General features: G+C 40.2%; 1 protein-coding gene across 1 annotated transcript in view; it reads right to left on the reverse strand.

Annotated features, from left to right (window-relative positions):
• The window catches only part of atp1a3a (ATPase Na+/K+ transporting subunit alpha 3a), an 84943-nt gene extending 67340 nt beyond the window's left edge, over positions 1–17603 (reverse strand). Inside the window, exon 1 of the mRNA XM_063011358.1 lies at positions 17371–17603. Within this exon, the coding sequence (XP_062867428.1) occupies positions 17371–17376 (6 nt within the window). The 5' untranslated portion in view covers positions 17377–17603. The remainder of the gene's footprint in view (positions 1–17370) is intronic.
• Between the last annotated feature and the right edge of the window lie 3246 nt (positions 17604–20849).

Consider the following 20849-nt stretch of genomic DNA (forward strand, 5'->3'; position numbering starts at 1 on the left):
GTCTCGCAAATTAGGTCAATTTCAAACCTCCACTTTTCTAGGCAGTAATAGAAAAATGTAGTAACAGCACAACTTTTTCTGTTTCTGTAAGGTTTTCGTTCTCAGCATAACATCACAATCCTACAACCCAGTGAGTAGCAAAGTCATATCAGCCACAAGACTACTATCTGGTGTTATGAACAATTCCACAAAGTGGAAGAACATTAACTTGCAGTGACTCCCAAGTTAAACCTGCTTGTAATCACCGGTGATTTTAATGCAAGAGTCTAAGAAGATGCAGAAGAAAGTGAAGTCCTTGGTCATTATTAGAGAAACAACAGGTTGTGTTGAACATAAGTTGGTTATCACCAACACACTGTTCCATTTACACAACAGGCACAGATACACTTGGAATAGTCCATCCAAATCAAGACCAGAATACAGACTGACTACATCCTGATCAGTCAGTAGTGAAAACAGTCAGTTAATAATGCACACACATGACTCACATGACTCTGATCACAATCTTGTGACGCTGACAATGAAGCTTAGATTTAAAAGGAAACAAATTAGAAAGTCACTGCTGTTAGATCTTGAAAAACTCAAAAATGACCAGTTCAACTTCAAGACCAATGCACTAGTCTCAGCAACATGGATCCAGAGGACATGGTTTTAATCACCTTGTGTTATTATCTGTAGGGAGTTTTGCATGTTCTGCAAGCATCCCTGTTGGTTTCATTCAAATTTTCAAAGAACATGATAAAGATGAATTGGCTACTTTAGGTTGCTCCCAGGTTTGATAGAGTGAATGTGTGGTGTTTGGTATCTTTACAGATCCAAAACCAAAAACCAAGAAAAAACCCTGTTGAGCAAGCTGACGGCACCAGTGGCAATGACAAACTCCCATAAAATTATAAGTAAGAAACTTTGAGAGGAACCAGACAAATGAAGTGGCACTCTTCCCAAAGTGATACTAAACTGATTTTGAATAAATAAAAAGGTAAATTATACTTTCTAAATTGATAGACTAGAATTGTTTTAAAATTGACAGTTTTACATCAGATTAACAAGATGACATTCAATTATTAAAATCACCATCACTCTTTTACTGAGACTTTTCCCAAGTACAACCCCAAATTTAAAAAAGTTGGTAATGGAAAAAGCAAATAAAAAACAACATAGAGTTTCTTACACTTACTCTCACTTTTATTTGATTGCAGACAGTATGAACCTGACATATTTCATGTTTTATCTGCTCAACTTCATTTCATTTATTATTAAAACTTCATTCCTGCATTTCAGGCCTGCAACACATTCCAAAAAAAGTTGGGACAGTAAAGCATTCACCACTTTGTACCACTTTTGCTATTCCTTTTCACCACACTTAAAAGACGTTTTGGCATTGAGGATACCAAGTGATTTAGTGCTTCAGCTTTTATTTTGTCTCATTCTTCCTGCAAACACGTCTTAAGATGTGCAACAGTACGGGGTCGCCGTTGTCGCATTTTTCCTTCAAAATTCTCTATTGGGGACAGGTCAGGACTGCAGGCAGGCCAGTCCAGTACCCGTACCCTCTTCTTCCGCAGCCATGCCTTCGTAATATGTGCAGCATGTGGATTTGTATTGTCTTGTTAAAAAATGCATAGACATCCCTGGAAAAGATGACGTCTTGAAGGCAGCATATGTTGCTCTAAGATCTCAATGTACTTTTCTGCATTAATGCTGCCATCACAGAAGTGTAAATGACCTTTACTAAGGGCACTGACACAGCCACATACCATGACAGACCCTTGCTTTTGGACTTGTTGCTGATAACAGTCTGAATGGTCCTTTTCATCTTTGATCCAGAGCACACAACGTCCATTTTTTCCAAAAAATGCTGGAATGCTAATTCATCTGACCACAATACACGTTTCCACTGTGTGCTGGTCCCTCCTAGATGCCTCCGAGCCCAGAGAAGCCCAGAGCCGCTTCTGGACACGGTTACCATAAGGCTTCTTTTTTGCACAGTAAAGTTTAAGTGGCATTTGTACATGTAACTCCATATTGTAGTGCTTGACAAAGGTTTGCCAAAGTAATCCCCTGCCCATGTGGTTATAACAGCTATTGTTGAGTGGCGGTTCTTGATGCAGTCTTGTGTGAGGGATCGAAGATCACAGGCGTTCAGCTTCGGCTTGTGCCTTTGGCCTTAACACACTGAAATTTCTCCTGATTCCTTAAATGGTTTAATGATATTATGCACTGTAGAGGGAGAAATATGCAAATCACTTTCAATCTTTCTTTGAGGTACATTGTTTTTAAACATTTCAATAATTTTCTTATGCATTTGTTGACTAATTAGAGATCCTCTGATCATCTTTGCTCATTAGAGACTCAGCCTTTCCTGGATGCTGCTTTTGTACCAAACCATAATTACAATCACCTGTTGACATCATCTGTTTAAAATCGCATCATTATTTAGCTTTTTTCACCTCACTGCTAGCCCTAAATTGCCCTGTCCCAACTTTTTTTGGAATGTGTTGCAGGCCTGAAATGCAGGAATAAAGGTTTATTAATAAATGAAATAAGGTTAAGCAGACAAAACATGAAATATCTCAGATTCATCCTGTCTGTAATCAAATAAAAGTCAAAGTAAAAGTAAGGAACACTGCATTTTTATTTTATTTGCATTTTCCATACTGTCCCAACGTTTTCTGATTTGGGGTTGTATTTTAGAATATCAGAAACATAACCTGAGTGCTTATAAAATGTTCACTGTGTTTCTTCACTATCTTTCTAAAGGAAGAACACACTATTTGACATTTCTGTTCACTTCACCATGTTAATGTGCACTCACCTCTGCGCACGCAACAGTGAGCACTCTTTCATCTCATTTGATACCAGTCAGTCAGCGTTATTTATGTCCATATTCACGCCCCTATTTCAGGTCCATATTTACACAATTACACGTATATTTAGATTCTTTACATGGATAGAAAATTCACAAAAACAGGGTGGAATACAGTATGTTGGATAAAATATCAGAAATAAGGAAACAACACCTTAATTTGATCATTTGAGCATTCAGAGTATTTGCCTCTGAAACAGCTTTATACAAGTTTCTTCCTGAAAGATTGGTGGTGGCATAATGGTCCAATGTTTTAATTATTTAAGACCTACTTACAATCTGTGCAGTATGCACTACAAATGTTCCATAACATTATTCTTTTAATAATTTCTGCAACTAGTGATATTCAAACCCCTTTGCCTTAAAGGGTATTGTGTGAATGTATATAGAATTCAATGAAACTATAGAACAAGTAAAATAATATTTATTGACACAAACGAGCAATTTTAGAAACATACAGTACTGTGCAAAAGGCCTAGACCACCATTAGATGTTATTTTAGCAATTGTATAATGACCATACTCCAACCAGGCATAACATTATGACCACTGACAGGTGAAGTGAATAACACTGATTATCTCATCATCATGGCACCTGTTAGTGGGTGGGATATATTAGCCAACAAGTAAACATTTAATCCTCAAAGGTGATGTGTTAGAAGCAGGAAAAATGGGCAAGCGTAAAGATTTGAGTGAGTTTGACAAGGGCCAAATTGTGATGGCTAGACGACGTGGTCAGAGCATCTCCAAAGCTGTAGCTCTTGTGGGGTGTTCCCGGTCTGCAGTGGTCAGTATCTATCAAAAGTGGTCCAAGGAAGGAATAGTGGTAAACCAGCGACAGAGTCATGGGCAGTCAAGGCTCATTGATGGAAACGGTATTCCCTGATGGCTGCCACAAAGCAAAAATGGTTCAGGAATGGTTTGAGAAGCACAACAACAATGAGTTTGAGGTGTTGACTTGGCCTCCAAATTCCCCAGATCTCAATCCTATCGAGCATCTGTGGTATGTGCTGGACAAACAAGTCCGATCCATGGAGGCCCCACCTCGCAACTTACAGGAGTTAATAGATCTGCTGCTAACATATTGGTGCCAGATACCACAGCACACCTTCAGGGGTCTATTGGAGTCCATGCCTTGATGGCTCAGGGCTGTTTTGGCAGCAAATGGGGTCAAACACAATATTAGGAAGGTGGTCATAATGTTATGCCTAATCTGTGTGTGTAATTATTTCTCTGTCTAAAATATTAGAATACAACAAGAAAATACAGGAAATTTGTATGCAGATTTAAAAGACTTAAAAGCCCTTAAAAAAACTTAAACCTAAATGAAACAGAACCCTAATAAATGCCAAGAGGTCAATGACAAAAAAGGACTGAAAAGCTTAAAAAACTTTTTAAATCTTTTTAAAAGACCAAAAGAAGTCCAGCAAGTTGACCTCGCAACTTACAGGAGTTAATAGATCTGCTGCTAACATATTGGTGCCAGATACCACAGCACACCTTCAGGGGTCTATTGGAGTCCATGCCTTGATGGCTCAGGGCTGTTTTGGCAGCAAATGGGGTCAAACACAATATTAGGAAGGTGGTCATAATGTTATGCCTAATCTGTGTGTGTAATTATTTCTCTGTCTAAAATATTAGAATACAACAAGAAAATACAGGAAATTTGTATGCAGATTTAAAAGACTTAAAAGCCCTTAAAAAAACTTAAACCTAAATGAAACAGAACCCTAATAAATGCCAAGAGGTCAATGACAAAAAAGGACTGAAAAGCTTAAAAAACTTTTTAAATCTTTTTAAAAGACCAAAAGAAGTCCAGCAAGTTGACCCTTCTACAGACTGAAGAAGCTTGATCAGAAATGGTCTTTTTGGAGGGGCAGCAGCCAAGAAACCACTTTCATGGAAGAAGAACAGGGAGAACAAGCTATTATATGCTAAAGCTCACAATTATTGTAATGATAAGTATTAGTTTAAAATTTTTTAATCCAATCATCAACAATTTGTAAGATAAGGAATTGGAGAGAGATGGAAGACTGAATGCCTGTGGCCTTTAGTGAAACATGTTGGAGGGCCTGTTCTGGTTTGGGGCTGCATTTCTGCCAGTGATTTTGGCAGTATTGTCCAAACTGATAAGATCATGAATGCTGAAAGTACAGACAGGATGTAATTCATCGTGCCATTTCTTCTGGAAAGCGCCTGATGGACAATTGTTTTATTTTTCAGCATGATAATGATCCCAAGCACTCTGCTAATACAGTAAAATCATATTTGGTGTGAAAAACAGCTGATAAAACAAATCTAAATCTAAAGAACTCTGGGAAGGGCTAAAAGAAACCTGGTATAATATTCCAGAAGATTACAATAGAAAACTTCAAGGCAGTCTCCTCAAAAGAGTTCAAGATGTGCTTAGTGTCATGGGAGGTCAAACTAAATACTGACTTTTGCCTGTAGAAGCCATTATGTTCTAAAATAGTTTTTTTTTTATATTTTCTGTTTGTATCTTAATAAAGAGACCAAAAAATAAATATGGATGATCATTAATACCTTGCTAAAACAACAAAGCTAGTGGTGGCCTAAGACTTTTGCACAATACTGTAAGTTGACCCAATTTTGAGTTCAAATAAAAAGCCTCTAGTTCTCTTAACAAATGTCCATGTTCACTATTATTCAAAGCCTAGCCTCAGTACTTGGTGGAACATCCTTTTGACTTGGTGCTAACACCTTTTGATTGGGGTGCTAACAAGCCTGACAACTCTTGTGGACACATTCTTTCTGCGCAAAAGCTTCCATCTAATTGATGTTCTTGAAATTCCACTAAAGATTCTCTATGGAATTAAAATCTGGAGACTTTGAAGGCCATTCCAGGAAATCCCAGGACTGATTCCTTAACCAGGCAACTTGGTTGACTTGGACGTCTGCTCAAGATTGCTGTCTTGCAGGAATGTCGAATTATCACCAAGGTTCAATATTATCTCAGAAGGCATAACATTCCTCAAAATGCCTTGGTATTTCTGTGAATACATATCAAGATCACATGTTTAAGATTGCCAATTCCTGCAGCAGAAAAGCATCATCATCACTGACCCAAAACTCCATGTGTCTCAAATCAGTGGTCCGAGATGTTGTGTAGAACAACAGAAGCCTTTATTTGTCATATATACATACAGTGTATCACAAAAGTGAGTACACCCCTCACATTTCTGCAGATATTTAAGTATATCTTTTCATGGGACAACACTGACAAAATGACACTTTGACACAATGAAAAGTAGTCTGTGTGCAGCTTATATAACAGTGTAAATTTATTCTTCCCTCAAAATAACTCAATATACAGCCATTAATGTCTAAACCACCGGCAACAAAAGTGAGTACACCCCTTAGTGAAAGTTCCTAAAGTGTCAATATTTTGTGTGGCCACCATTATTTCCCAGAACTGCCTTAACTCTCCTGGGCATGGAGTTTACCAGAGCTTCACAGGTTGCCACTGGAATGCTTTTCCACTCCTCCATGACGACATCACGGAGCTGGCGGATATTCGAGACTTTGCGCTCCTCCACCTTCCGCTTGAGGATGCCCCAAAGATGTTCTATTGGGTTTAGGTCTGGAGACATGCTTGGCCAGTTCATCACCTTTACCCTCAGCCTCTTCAATAAAGCAGTGGTCGTCTTAGAGGTGTGTTTGGGGTCATTATCATGCTGGAACACTGCCCTGCGACCCAGTTTCCAGAGGGAGGGGATCATGCTCTGCTTCAGTATTTCACAGTACATATTGGAGTTCATGTGTCCCTCAATGAAATGTAACTCCCCAACACCTGCTGCACTCATGCAGCCCCAGACCATGGCATTCCCACCACCATGCTTGACTGTAGGCATGACACACTTATCTTTGTACTCCTCACCTGATTGCCGCCACACATGCTTGAGACCATCTGAACCAAACAAATTAATCTTGGTCTCATCAGACCATAGGACATGGTTTCAGTAATCCATGTCCTTTGTTGACATGTCTTCAGCAAACTGTTTGCGGGCTTTCTTGTGTAGAGACTTCAGAAGAGGCTTCCTTCTGGGGTAACAGCCATGCAGACCAATTTGATGTAGTGTGCGGCGTATGGTCTGAGCACTGACAGGCTGACCCCCCACCTTTTCAATCTCTGCAGCAATGCTGACAGCACTCCTGCGCCTATCTTTCAAAGACAGCAGTTGGATGTGACGCTGAGCACGTGCACTCAGCTTCTTTGGACGACCAACACGAGGTCTTTTCTGAGTGGACCCTGCTCTTTTAAAACGCTGGATGATCTTGGCCACTGTGCTGCAGCTCAGTTTCAGGGTGTTGGCAATCTTCTTGTAGCCTTGGCCATCTTCATGTAGTGCAACAATTCGTCTTTTAAGATCCTCAGAGAGTTCTTTGCCATGAGGTACCATGTTGGAACTTTCAGTGACCAGTATGAGAGAGTGTGAGAGCTGTACTACTAAATTGAACACACCTGCTCCCTATGCACACCTGAGACCTAGTAACACTAACAAATCACATGACATTTTGGAGGGAAAATGAGAAGCAGTGCTCAATTTGGACATTTAGGGGTGTAGTCTCTTAGGGGTGTACTCACTTTTGTTGCCGGTGGTTTAGACATTAATGGCTGTATATCGAGTTATTTTGAGGGAAGAATAAATTTACACTGTTATATAAGCTGCACACAGACTACTTTTCATTGTGTCAAAGTGTCATTTTGTCAGTGTTGTCCCAGGAAAAGATATACTTAAATATCTGCAGAAATGTGAGGGGTGTACTCACTTTTGTGATACACTGTATACAGGTGTACAGTAAAACGAAATTCTTTCTTCGCATATCCCAGTTTGTTTGGAAGCTGGGGTCAGAGCGCAGGGTCAGCCATGGCCAGTCAGTATGGCACCCCTGGAGCAGAGAGGGTTAAGGGCCATGCTCAAAGGCCCAACAGTGGCTGCATGGCAGAGGTGGGATTTAAACTCTCAACGTTTCAGTTGATAACCCAAAGCCCTACCCACTAGGCTACCATCTGTACCTCTGCTCTTAGCTCAACTACAGCACCAGCTGTTTAACCGACAGCGTTATAGCAATGATTTAATTGTTGTTAATCAGTTAAAAGAATAATCATTGATTGATATACCTACTTTTTACATTATTATGACTTGCCCATTAGAAGATAACATTTGATGTCATCATGGTTATTAAATACAAGTAAAATTAGGCAGATTATAATGCTACTAAGTTTTGAGAAAAGCAATTAAATTAGGCTTGGGTATGTCCAGCAACTTTCATCATTGTTACAACCAATCGAACTGTCTGCACATTGGATTGATTGGGTGACCCTGGGCTGTAGATAGAAATCATTATTACTGACAATAGTGAAGCACTACATTACCACACACACACACACACACACACAATCACAATCACAATATGTCCTGCTACTGTAATGCTGTTCTGATTAATGACATCGATCAGAGTGATTTAGACAACAATACTGATTATAGACATACTTTGTGCTATGTACACAATGTATTTGCAAGCATTCTTTATCAGAGTTTGGCTCTGACAAACACCTCCCTTCCTGAGTTTAAGGTTTTAACATAAAAATCATGTTGGTTAGCTGTTGACTTTTTGCAAAGTCTCCCTGTGCAAAACTCATTAACACTGATGTTTGTGTGTCAAGCACAACATTTAATACAGCAGTAGCTATAAGGCAGCATAGTACTGTACATTTGTCATAATCATTAAATATAACAATAATATTAAAGACATTTATTTACAACCCCAAATCAAAAAAAGTTGGGACAGTATGAAAATTGCAAATAAAATAGAAATGCAGTGTTCCTAACATTTACTTTGACTTTATTTGATTGCAGACAGTTTAAACCCAAGATATTTCATGTTTTATTTGCTCAACTTCATTTCATTTGTTAACATTTCAGGCTTGCAACACATTCCAAAAAAAGGGACATGGGCAATTAAGGGCTAGTAATGAGGTGAAAAAACTAAATAATAATGTAATTCCAAACTGATGATGTCAACAGGTGATTGTAATCATGGTTTGGTACAAAAGCAGCATCCAGGAAAGGCCGAGTCTTTGATGAGCAAAGATGGCCAGAGGATCTCCAGTTTGTCAACAAATGTGTGAGAAAATGATTGAAATGTTTAAAAACAATGTACCTCAAAGAAAGATTGGAAGGGATTTGCATATTTCTCCATCTACAGTGCATAATATCATTAAACGATTCAAGGAATAGAGAGGAATTTCAGTGCATAAAGGCCAAGGGGGCAAGCTTAAGCTGAACACCCGTGATCTTCAATCCCTTAGATGGCACTGCATCAAGAACCGCCACTCAACAATAGCTAATATAAACACATGGGCAAGGGACAAAATAAAGGCTGAAATACTAAATCACTTGGTATCCTCAGTGCCAAAACGTCTTTTAAGTGTGGTGAAAAGGAATGGCAACATTACAAAGTGGTAAATGCTTTACTGTTCCAACTTTTTTTGGAATGTGTTGCAGGCCTGAAATGCAGGAATGGATGTTTATTAATAAATGAAGTTGAGCAGACAAAACATGAAATATCTCAGGTTCATCCTGTCTGCAATCGAATAAAAGTCAAAGTAAATGTAAGAAACTCTGTGGGTTTTTTTTTTTTATTATTTGCATTTTCCATGCTGTCCCAACTTTTTCTGATTTGGGGTTGTATGTCAAATATACAGTGCCTTGAAGTATCTGACCCCTTTTCTGATTTTATTAATTTATGCATATGCACTTTTGATATCTTTTAACAAAAAGACAAAGCCAACTGAATCCAACAATCATTTAATTAATTAACAGACAAGTGATCAACACCAATTTAGCAATTTAAAAAAAGTAGTTTCTCCCTTTGTTAATTAACAAACCAAATTTAATTGATAATTTTGTTTAATTAGAATAGACACCCCTTTTTAAATCTAAACATCACCTAACAGCACCAGAATAGAATGTAAAGTAGGCTAAAAGGTCTCAGTAAACATTAAACCATGCCTACAAGTGACACTTTCACTACATCACTGATTTAAAATTAATCTGCATTTTGAGCCATGGCAGTCATTCTGTTGGTCTGAACCAGATGCTACGGCCTTCAAGTCCTCTGGCATCAATGACTCAATGCCTCTCAACAATGTGTCAGCGGTTCATGGCTTGTCCCTCCTCAGACCACAGTTAATGGGACCCACCACAGCTGCCTGTGAGCACCCATTGCTGTTTCAGACATAGTTAAACCCAGATGTCTGGCCATAATGATCTCACCCTTATCAATTTCGCTTCACAGGTCTTTATGCCTGCCCATATGTGCTGCATTTAACAAATGTACTATGTGTAACTACCATCAACCCAGCATTTAATATGTACCTGATCGTCACATGCACTTTTGTTACACAATAGGCATTGCCATGCACATTTTTGGGGGCCGTAGCTCATTAGTGTAAAACTCCAACCAACCTCAATCTAAGCCATTATTTCCAAAACTTTAGACTGAGATAAATCTTCATAGAAGTGGCTGAAATTCATTAAAAGCACCTTGACCACTCATTCAAGGAGTCACAAATCCCAGACAAACATTAAATGAACTGCATGCCTTGTTATCCTTAGATAATCTCATTTATGAGACCCAATGTGGCCCAATACATGAGTATGAAGGGGGATATGAGAGACTAGTTCACACTGAAACATTTGTGAGATTTTGCATAATAAGCAAATTAGCTCAAGATAGAAGTGGGCTGGGCTACTAGGTTGAGGCATTTTTGTAGGGCATGAGACAAGTAATTAGTCAAAAAATTAATTTTCCATCTACGTCATATGGGGTAGAAGACAAGAATCTTAAAGTACACTATAGTGCCACCATCAAGCCAATCAGGCTGAGCTTAAGTGCCTGGATGGGTGGGTGGGTGTGTGTGGGAGGGGGGGGGTTGGATAAATCACATGAAAAGAAGATATGACATAACAGCTATGCCAAATTTCAAGTCAATTGGACAATCTTTGTAATAATGTTTAATGCTTAATTTTTGTTTAAGTTAAGTTCAAGTGCTTAATCTTCGTTTTATTAAAAGTGAATTTGTCACCCACACTAAGCATATATGTGAATCAGCCTTGTGTACGGAGAGACACACCCTGATCCGCACTCTTTCCCCGCCTCTGTGCTGGCACCATCAATCAGCCAGCAGAGGTCATAGTTGCATCAGTCGCGAGGAGTCCCTATCCGGCTTAATACCCCACCCGTATATGAACAACAGGCCAATCATTGTTCATGTGGCCGCTCAGCCCAGCCGGATGGCAGAGCTGAGATTCCATATGATGTATTCAAGATCCCAGCTCTGGTGCGCTAGCGTGTGTTTTTACCGCTGCGCCACCTGATTTTTATATCAAATTTGTGTATGTGTGGTGAAAATCCAGAGACTAGTTCTATACACTATAGCACTAACATCAGGCCAATTGGGCAGAGCTTGAGAGCCTGAGTAGCAAGGGCCTACTACCTGTTGACCAAGTCTTATGTCCGTACGACTTACAGTTTGATCTGTGTGTTCAAATACTCCCTGCAATCTCATTGGTCACAGTGATGGCCGTGTTTTTCAGATACGATGTCAATTGGACAATTTATGTTTTAGGTATTATCCACCTAGCACTGCAGTTACACCATATATTTAGCCTACAAACCTCCTATGGTATGTGCCTATGGTTTCATGACAATCAGTGGAATGCTTTCTGAGTTAGAGAACTATACAGGGGTTGGACAAAATAACTGAAACACCTGTCATTTTAGTGTGGGAGGTTTCATGGCTAAATTGGACCAGTCTGGTGGCCAATCTTCATTAATTGCACATTGCACCAGTAAGAGCAGAGTGTGAAGGTTCAATTAGCAGGGTAAGAGCACAGTTTTGCTCAAAATATTGCAATGCACACAACATTATGGGTGACATACCAGAGTTCAAAAGAGGACAAATTGTTGGTGCACGTCTTGCTGGCGCATCTGTGACCAAGACAGCAAGTCTTTGTGATGTATCAAGAGCCACGGTATCCAGGGTAATGTCAGCATACCACCAAGAAGGACAAACCATATCCAACAGGATTAACTGTGGACGCAAGAGGAAGCTGTCTGAAAGGGATGTTCGGGTGCTAACCCGGATTGTATCCAAAAAACATAAAACCACGGCTGCCCAAATCACGGCAGAATTAAATGTGCACCTCGACTCTCCTGTTTCCACCAGAACTGTCCGTCGGGAGCTCCACAGGGTCAATATACACGGCCGGGCTGCTATAGCCAAACCTTTGGTCACTCGTGCCAATGCCAAACGTCGGTTTCAATGGTGCAAGGAGCGCAAATCTTGGGCTGTGGACAATGTGAAACATGTATTGTTCTCTGATGAGTCCACCTTTACTGTTTTCCCCACATCCGGGAGAGTTACGGTGTGGAGAAGCCCCAAAGAAGCGTACCACCCAGACTGTTGCATGCCCAGAGTGAAGCATGGGGGTGGATCAGTGATGGTTTGGGCTGCCATATCATGGCATTCCCTTGGCCCAATACTTGTGCTAGATGGGCGCGTCACTGCCAAGGACTACCGAACCATTCTGGAGGACCATGTGCATCCAATGGCGGTGCCGTGTATCAGGATGACAATGCACCAATACACACAGCAAGACTGGTGAAAGATTGGTTTGATGAACATGAAAGTGAAGTTGAACATCTCCCATGGCCTGCACAGTCACCAGATCTAAATATTATTGAGCCACTTTGGGGCGTTTTGGAGAAGCGAGTCAGGAAACGTTTTCCTCCACCAGCATCACGTAGTGACCTGGCCACTATCCTGCAAGAAGAATGGCTTAAAATCCCTCTGACCACTGTGCAGGACTTGTATATGTCATTTCCAAGACGAATTGACGCTGTATTGGCCGCAAAAGGAGGCCCTACACCATACTAATAAATTATTGTGGTCTAAAACCAGGTGTTTCAGTTATTTTGTCCAACCCCTGTATGTGTGCTTTATAAGTGGCTTGCACCACCTATGCCTAAAACTGGCATCTGGTAAAAAACTATAAAAATTCTAAAATTTTTTGATAACTATTAAAGTTCAAGTTCATTCTTGGTACCATATTTGTGTATGTTGGGTGAAAATCCAGAGACTACTTCGCCCGCAAACGTTTGTGTAATTTTGCATGTTTAATAGGGCTGGGTATCGCCACTTATTTCCTGGATCGATTCGATTCCGATTCACAAGGTCCCGATTCGATTCGATCTTCGATTTTCGATTCAATTTCGATTCAACACATTTAGGCATATTTGAGTTACATTAACAAGTTTTGTTTAAATATGTACAGATGTTCAGAGAACGAATGTGATAATTGTACAAAGAACACTCATTATTAAAAATATTTGTGTATTTTGTTTACATAAATAATTAATCCAAAACAGAAAACAGTAACATTCATTTATTATTATTATTTTATATGTCTGACACGCTACAACATTGTAAATGTAATGTAAACATACACCTGGCTGTTGAACAGCTTATGCCAAGTTTACACTACACGACACTCTGATTAACACCTGGTCGCTGTAATGTTCACACTACACGACTGATCGGCGATGGGGGGTTTTACACTACACCATCTATCACTAGGGAGAATCACAGGCGAGCTTCTCTGGTCTCCAAAACTACGTTTTGTCACGAAAACACATATGAGAAGTGATGAAAGGTTTAATGATACCACGTCCAAACATGCACATCAACAAGTAGCGAGAGATCAAAGTTTGTGCGCTGATGAAATAAAGGAATCTGAGTGGATTTGGCAACACGAGCAGCATGGCTTGTTCTATAGTGAGTTGGAGGTTAATAAATATTTTGTTTTGTAGAGAACGATCAGGTCAGAAATACTGTAAAACTCACGTGTGCTGATGTATTCTGATAGAAACTATATTGCGCTCCACCACCTGTTTACAACCTCCCCCCTGTGTTTCCCCTCGCTGTTTCTCACATTGATTGAGAGCCGAGTTTTGATCGCAGAGCGAACACCGAGTTCCTCCCGAATCCAGCACCGACCCGTCGCCGAGCGAAAATCAGTGCAAAAAGTTGTGTAGTGGTCATAACTTGAGCTTCTGCCATGCTAAACTGATGTGCAGGTCAGATCTCGTTGCATGAAAAAACACTGGCTGGTCACGCGAAATTAAAGGGGGTAACAGATTTCCGTGTGCACTGTAAAAAGGGGCGTATTTAAAAGATCGATCTCGCGTTTATATGAATCGATATCGGATCGTTCAAATAAAGATCGATTCGAATCAAAATTTTATAAACCCACCCCTAATGTTTAATTATGCAAATTAGCTCAAAATCTATATAGGGGAAGCTATATGCTTCTTGAGGCTTTTTTGCAGTGTGAGACAAATAATCAAAGAAAAAAATTATTTTGTCTCTACCTAATACAGGATAGAACATATGGACCTCAAAGTGTGACACTACGCTACAGCGCCAACATCAGGCCAATCGAGCTGAGCTCGAGCACTTGAGTAGCAGGAGGGACTACTACCTGCTGACCAAGGCTCATGTCTGTATGAATTACGGTTTAATCTGTGCATTGATCAAATACTTCCTACAGTCTCATCGGTGATGCTTTGCTGCTTTAAGGTCTATACACTATAGCGCCAACTTCAGGCTAATTGGGCTGAGCTTGAGAGCCTGAGTAACAAGGGACTACTACCTGTTGACCAATTCTTATGTCCGTATGACTTACGTTTTGATCTGTGTGTTTAAATACTCCCTGCAATCTCATTGGTCAGTGGTGGCTGTGTTTTTCAGATATGATGTCAATTGGACAAATTATGTTTTAGGTATTATCCACCTAGCACTGCAGTTACACCATATATTTAGCCTACAAACCTCCTATGATATGTGCCTTTACAGTTTCATGACAATCAGTGGAATGCTTTCTGAGTTAGAGCACTATTTGTGCGTTTTATAGGTGGCTTGCACCACCTATGCTTAAAACTGGCATCTGGTAAAACACTATAGAAATTTCACAATTTTTTTATGATTATTAAAGTTCTTCCTTGATACCAGATTTGTGTATGTTGGGTGAAAATCCAGAGACTAGTTCACCCCACACGTTTGTCTAATTTTGCATGATTAATTATGAAATTGGCTCAAAATCTATGTAGGGCAATCTATATGCTTCTTTTTTTTTTTTTTATGCATTTTTCTCCCCATTTTCCCTCCGGATTTAGCGCATCCAATTTGTCTTCCGCTGCTGACAAACTTCAGGTTTGCATCCAAGGAGAGCACGCCGCTGCCCACACCTTCTTTACACGTGTACTCCTTTTCTTGTCAGCACTTCCTGCACGGGCGTCTCTTCTGCCAGTCAGGGTCCTTACACAGCGTATGAAGACCCACCCACCCATATATAGTCCGGTCCCCACCCTGCAGATACAGTGGCCAATTTGTATCTGCTGCAGGCACTGCCAATTATGCCCGCCAGAAACCCGGTGCTGGTGTGTTAGCGTAATATCCCGCTGCGCCACCTGGGCGCCTAGCTTTATATTTCTTGAGGTTTTTTTGCAGAGCATGAGACAAATCAGAGTTTTGTCTCTACCTAATGCGGAGTAAAATGTATATGGACCTCAAATTTTGACACTACACTACAGTCAACATCAGGCCAATCAAGCTGAGTTCGAGTGCTTGAGTAGCAGGAGGGACTACTACCTGCTGACCAAGGCTCATGTCTGCATGACTTGTTTGGTTTGATCTGTGCATTGATCAAATACTTCCTCAAATACTTCAGTCTCATCAGTGATGCTTTGCTGCGTTAAGGTCTAGTCGACATGACTGAACTATGACCAGTAATCAGTTTGTGGTCTGAGGCTCAAGCGCAAATGGTTTAGGTAACATGACCACTCCAAAGCACAAGGGCAGGCCTATCTTTGGTGGCCTAGTGATATAAACCCCACTACAGTGCTGTGACAGGACCTAAAACAAACAGGTTATACTTAAAAACCTTCCAATGTACTGATTTAAAAGCAATTGTATCAAGATCAAGACCGATCTACAGTTATTAGAGCTTTTTGTTGTGGTTGGTACTGCTAAAGGTGGTATAAGCAATTATTAAGTTTAGAGGGATAGATAGTTTTTCACATGGGTGATTAAGTTAAAGATATTAGAAAGTAAAATGTTTTAATGTTTTGTGTTCCCTTGTACTTCCAGTCATGTGTTACAGTTTGTTTAAGAATCTTAAACCAAGAATAAATTAATGAAATACACATACTTTCTACAGAACTGTATATTATGTTAGCATGCACTTTTGCACGTATGCCATTAATAAAAAACCTCCTACAATTCTCTGGAGGATTTATGATTTTTTTTCTGCAGAAGCAGCATCTCTGTTTAATTAATGCTCTCTTAACCACAGTTTAACACCTGATGCCACAGGTTGGGTCTTCCTCAAGGTGACACCTCTCTGCTCTTTCCTATTTATTTTTTACAAACTCTCTAGTGGTGTCTCTACCTGACCTTTGTGCTTGGCATGATGCTCTGGCATTGATTGCACTGGTTTCGGGTAACGTAAATTAGAGACATAATGATCAAGTGTGCATACAAATTCTTTACACCTCAATAAACTGCCAGCCTCTACGATAAAGCCAATTGAACTGGGTCACCATGAACCAAACAGTAATCCACCATTTTATGAACAGCCAAACCCTAGATGTGCTTTATCAATACACCAACTAAAAGCTGTTTAAATCTAACATCAATCGTTTTAAGGCTGGTTTAAGCAGGTCAACTTTTGGCCAAACCAATACATATCAATTGATAAAAAATGCTTGAGCTACTTTATTCCAAGGTGTACTTTGTCTGGTTATTAACGTTTCTTCACATTTAGCTGGAAAAATATCAGAACAGGCTTTTACAAATGATAGACAGTATTGTTAACCGTATTTGCTATTAAACACATTTCCCATAAAATTAAACATTCAGGTTATCATAGAATGTTACTCAATACACATTTTATTAGCATTTGCATATTTAAAAGGTGTGGGCTTGTTAGAAATTTTGTCCATCTGTTGCATATTAATATCTGATACATGAGGCTTTACAACGAACAAAATACAAACCATCACATTACAGACATACTTAATATATGTTATCTTTATTTATTACCTTACTTTGTCCAAAACAGCACAATTAGGTGCTGAGTAATATTTACCAATAATATATTCAGTAAACATTTCTGGCTGTGTTGGACGTATCTAACATCAGTGATCTTACAGTTGGTAATCTGGAATGTATATTCTTCAGACAAAACCTGTATTACACTTGTTTGTTTTGATGGCGCTACGTATTTAGAAAAAAGGGGCGTGGATGAAGCTAGACACTAAAATTTGACAACCACACGCGAATCTTAAAATGGTTAAATGATACAGCCTATATAACAAGCAAATGTGCGTCTAATACGCCCAAAGAACAGGTCTTACCCCCATTTTCTGCGCACTTGGTCGGTTTCTCAGTTAACGACGTTCACTTTAGTCAATCAAGAAAGAAGACACGATGTCACGTCCAAAAGAAGAAAACCCCTTCAAATACAAACGGCTGCTCAAATATAACAGAATATGAATTAAATAGCTTATTTCCCTAAAGATATCATGTGTAGTGAAAAAACGAAAAGAAAACCACGGCGCATTGGAATGCACTTGTTTGCAGTGATGAGTACGAACTGAAGACAGTGATAAAGACAGCGTCTCAGCGGATCGAACATGCAAGCTGACTAACGAGTCAACGGACTCCTCTTTAGAAATGAATCCCTCCGCCACTAGAGCCACATCACAAACAAGTCCGCCCACTCCGCGCCTGAAAATAGAGAAAGGGGAGCAGAATAAGTACGTGAATAAGTCAGATTCATTTGTTATATGGCTGTAACGATCAACATATTATACATTACCATGTGTTTGACAATACAATGCATTTTCGATACGGAAGTGAAAAAAGGTGTTTAGCTAACCAACCCATAATAACCAAAACTACAGTATATAGAACCCCAAATCAGAAAAAGATTACTTTCTTTAGTTTAAACCCAAAATATTTTATGCTTTGTCTGCTCAACTTTATTTCATTTGTTAATATACATCCATTCCTACATTTCAGGCCTGCAACACATTCCAAAACAAGTTGATTTGTAATCATGGTTTGGTACAAAAGCAGCATCCAGGAAAGGCTGAGTCTTTGATGAGCAAAGATGGCCAGAGGATCTCCAGTTTGTCAACAAATGTGTGAGAAAATTATTGAAATGTTTAAAAACAATATACCTCAAAGAAAGATTGGAAGGGATTTGCATATTTCTCCCTCTACAGTGCATAATATCATTAAACAATTCAAGGAATCGGAAGGAATTTTAGTGCGTAAAGGCCAAAGACGTACGCTTAAGCTGAACGCTCAGATGGCACTGCATCAAGAACCGCCACTCAACAATAGCTGTTATAACCACATGGGCAAGAGATTACTTTGGCAAACCTTTGTCAAGCACTACAATACGGAGTTACATGCACAAATGCCACTTAAAACTTTACTGTGCAAAAAAGAAGCCTAATGTTAACCATGTCCAGAAGCTGCATCAACTTCTCTGCGCTCGGAGGCATCTAGAATGGACCATCACACAGTGGAAACGTGTATTGATTAGATTAATCTGCATTCCAGGTCTTTTTTGGAAAAAATGGGCGCCGTGTGCTCCGGACCAAAGACAAAAAGGACCATCCACCCCACCACGACCACCAACAAGTAATTCCACTTGGGTCTGGAAAGCCACCATCCTCGCCATCTTGTACTTGCCGTCTTGTACTCGTCTTTGCTGTGAGCTGGTGTAGCGATGCCTGCAAAGCCTTTGATAAACTGTCAGTAATAGAATGCAAGCCCCAGAAAACTTCATCAAATTACACTTTTTGGGGTGGTACTCAAAGCCCCGTCGAAACCAGGACTGTGCACTAGTAGGTCATCTAAGTACACTGCTCAAAAAAATTAAGGGAGCACTTAATCATCACAGTATAACACAAAGTCAGTTAAACTTTAGGGATATCAATCTGCCCAGAAGCATAAGCGATTGTGAATCAAGTTCACCTGCTTTGGTGCAAATGAAAGTGACAACCGGTGCACTGGAGAGACAACAGCAAGACAACCCCCCAAAAAGGGAATGTTTTTGCAGGTGGTGGCCACAGACAAATACTTTTTCCTTATCCTTCCTGACTGATTCTTCTCAAGTTTTGCGTTTTGTGTCACTATACGCACTATACGTGCTGTCGCAAAAAGGTTTGTCGTGTCTCCTAGCACAGTCTCAAGAGCATGGAGGAGGTACCAGGACACAGGCCGTTACACGAGGAGAGCAGGACAGGGCAGTAGAAGGGCATCAACCCAGCAGCAGGACCGGTATCAGCTCCTTTGTGCGAGGAGGAACAGGAGGATCACTGCCAGAGCCCTGCAAAGTGACCTCCAGCAAGCTGCTGGTGTGCATGTTTCTGAGCAAACTGTCAGAAACAGACTCCATGAGGGTGGCATGAGAGCCCGATGTCCTCTAGTGGGACCTGTACTCACAGCCCAGCACCGTGCAGCTTGATTGCCATTCACCAGAGAGCATCAGCATCTTTACAGATGAGAGCAGGTTCACACCGAGCACATGTGACAGACATGAAAGAGTCTGTAGACGCCGTGGGGGAACGTTATGCTGCCTGCAACATCATCCAGCATGACCGGTTTGGTGGTGGGTCAGTGATGGTCTGGGGAGGCATATCCTAGGAGGGTTGAACAATCTTCCACGTGATAGCCAGTGGTACCCTAAATTATGTTAGGTACCGAGATGAAATGCTCAGAGCCATTGTCAGACCTTATGCTGGTGCAGTTGGCAGTTCTTGAACGATGAAGGCATTGATGCCATTGACTGGCCCTCATGTTCCCAAGACCTGAATCCAATTGAGAACCTCTGGGACTTTATGTATCAGTGCATGCAACTATGCCCTGATCTAGGTCTGGGAGGACATCCCCCAGGACACCATCCGCCGTCTCATCAGGAGCATGCCCAGACATTGCTAGGAGTGTTTTATGTATGTAAATGTTTTACTTTTTCAATATGAATCTGAGTCCAGCCCTCCATGGGTTGATGATTTTGGTTTCCATTGACTGTTGTGTTATTTAGTTCTTAACTAATTACACAATTTATATCACTGAAAATTTTCGATTTGAATCTTTCGTTCATTGAGATCCAATGTGTGATTTAAGTGTTCCCTTAATTTTTTTGAGCAGTGTATATGACACACTGATTTTAAAGAAAGCCCACAAGTATTCACTTAATCAGCTGTTAGAATAATCATAATAATAATAATAATGTTAGAATAATCAGTTGTGGCCAGAAGTTTTGAGACTGACACAAATGTTGGTTTTCACAGAGTTTGCTGCTTCAGTTTTTTATGGTGGCAATTTGCAGTAACTGTTATGAAGAGTGATCAGATGAATTGCAAAGTCATTCCTTGCAAGGAAAATTAACTTAATCACATAAATCCCATTTCCACTGCATTTCAGCTCTGCCACACAATGGCCTGCTAACATAATTTCAGTGATATTCCCATTAGCTCAGGAGAAAGTGTTACTGAGGCAGCTGATTTCACTCTGTCATGCTGATTGAATTAGAATAGCAGAGTGGTTGCTTTAAAAGAGGGGTGGTGCTTGAAATCTTTGTCTTCTTTTGTTAACCATGGTTACCTCCAAGAAAACACATGCAGTCATTATTGCTTTGCATCAAAAGGGCTTCACAGGCAAGGGCAGTGCTGCTTGTAAAATTGCAGCCAAATCAACCTCTTATCGGATCATCAAGAACTCCAGGGAGGGAGTTTCAATTGCTGTGAAGATGGTCTCAGGACACTCAAGAAAGTCCAGCAAGTTCCAGGACAGTCTCCTAAAGAGGATTTAGCTATAA

This window comes from Trichomycterus rosablanca, chromosome 2 (genome assembly GCF_030014385.1).
Source record: "Trichomycterus rosablanca isolate fTriRos1 chromosome 2, fTriRos1.hap1, whole genome shotgun sequence".
Classification (NCBI taxonomy): domain Eukaryota; kingdom Metazoa; phylum Chordata; class Actinopteri; order Siluriformes; family Trichomycteridae; genus Trichomycterus; species Trichomycterus rosablanca.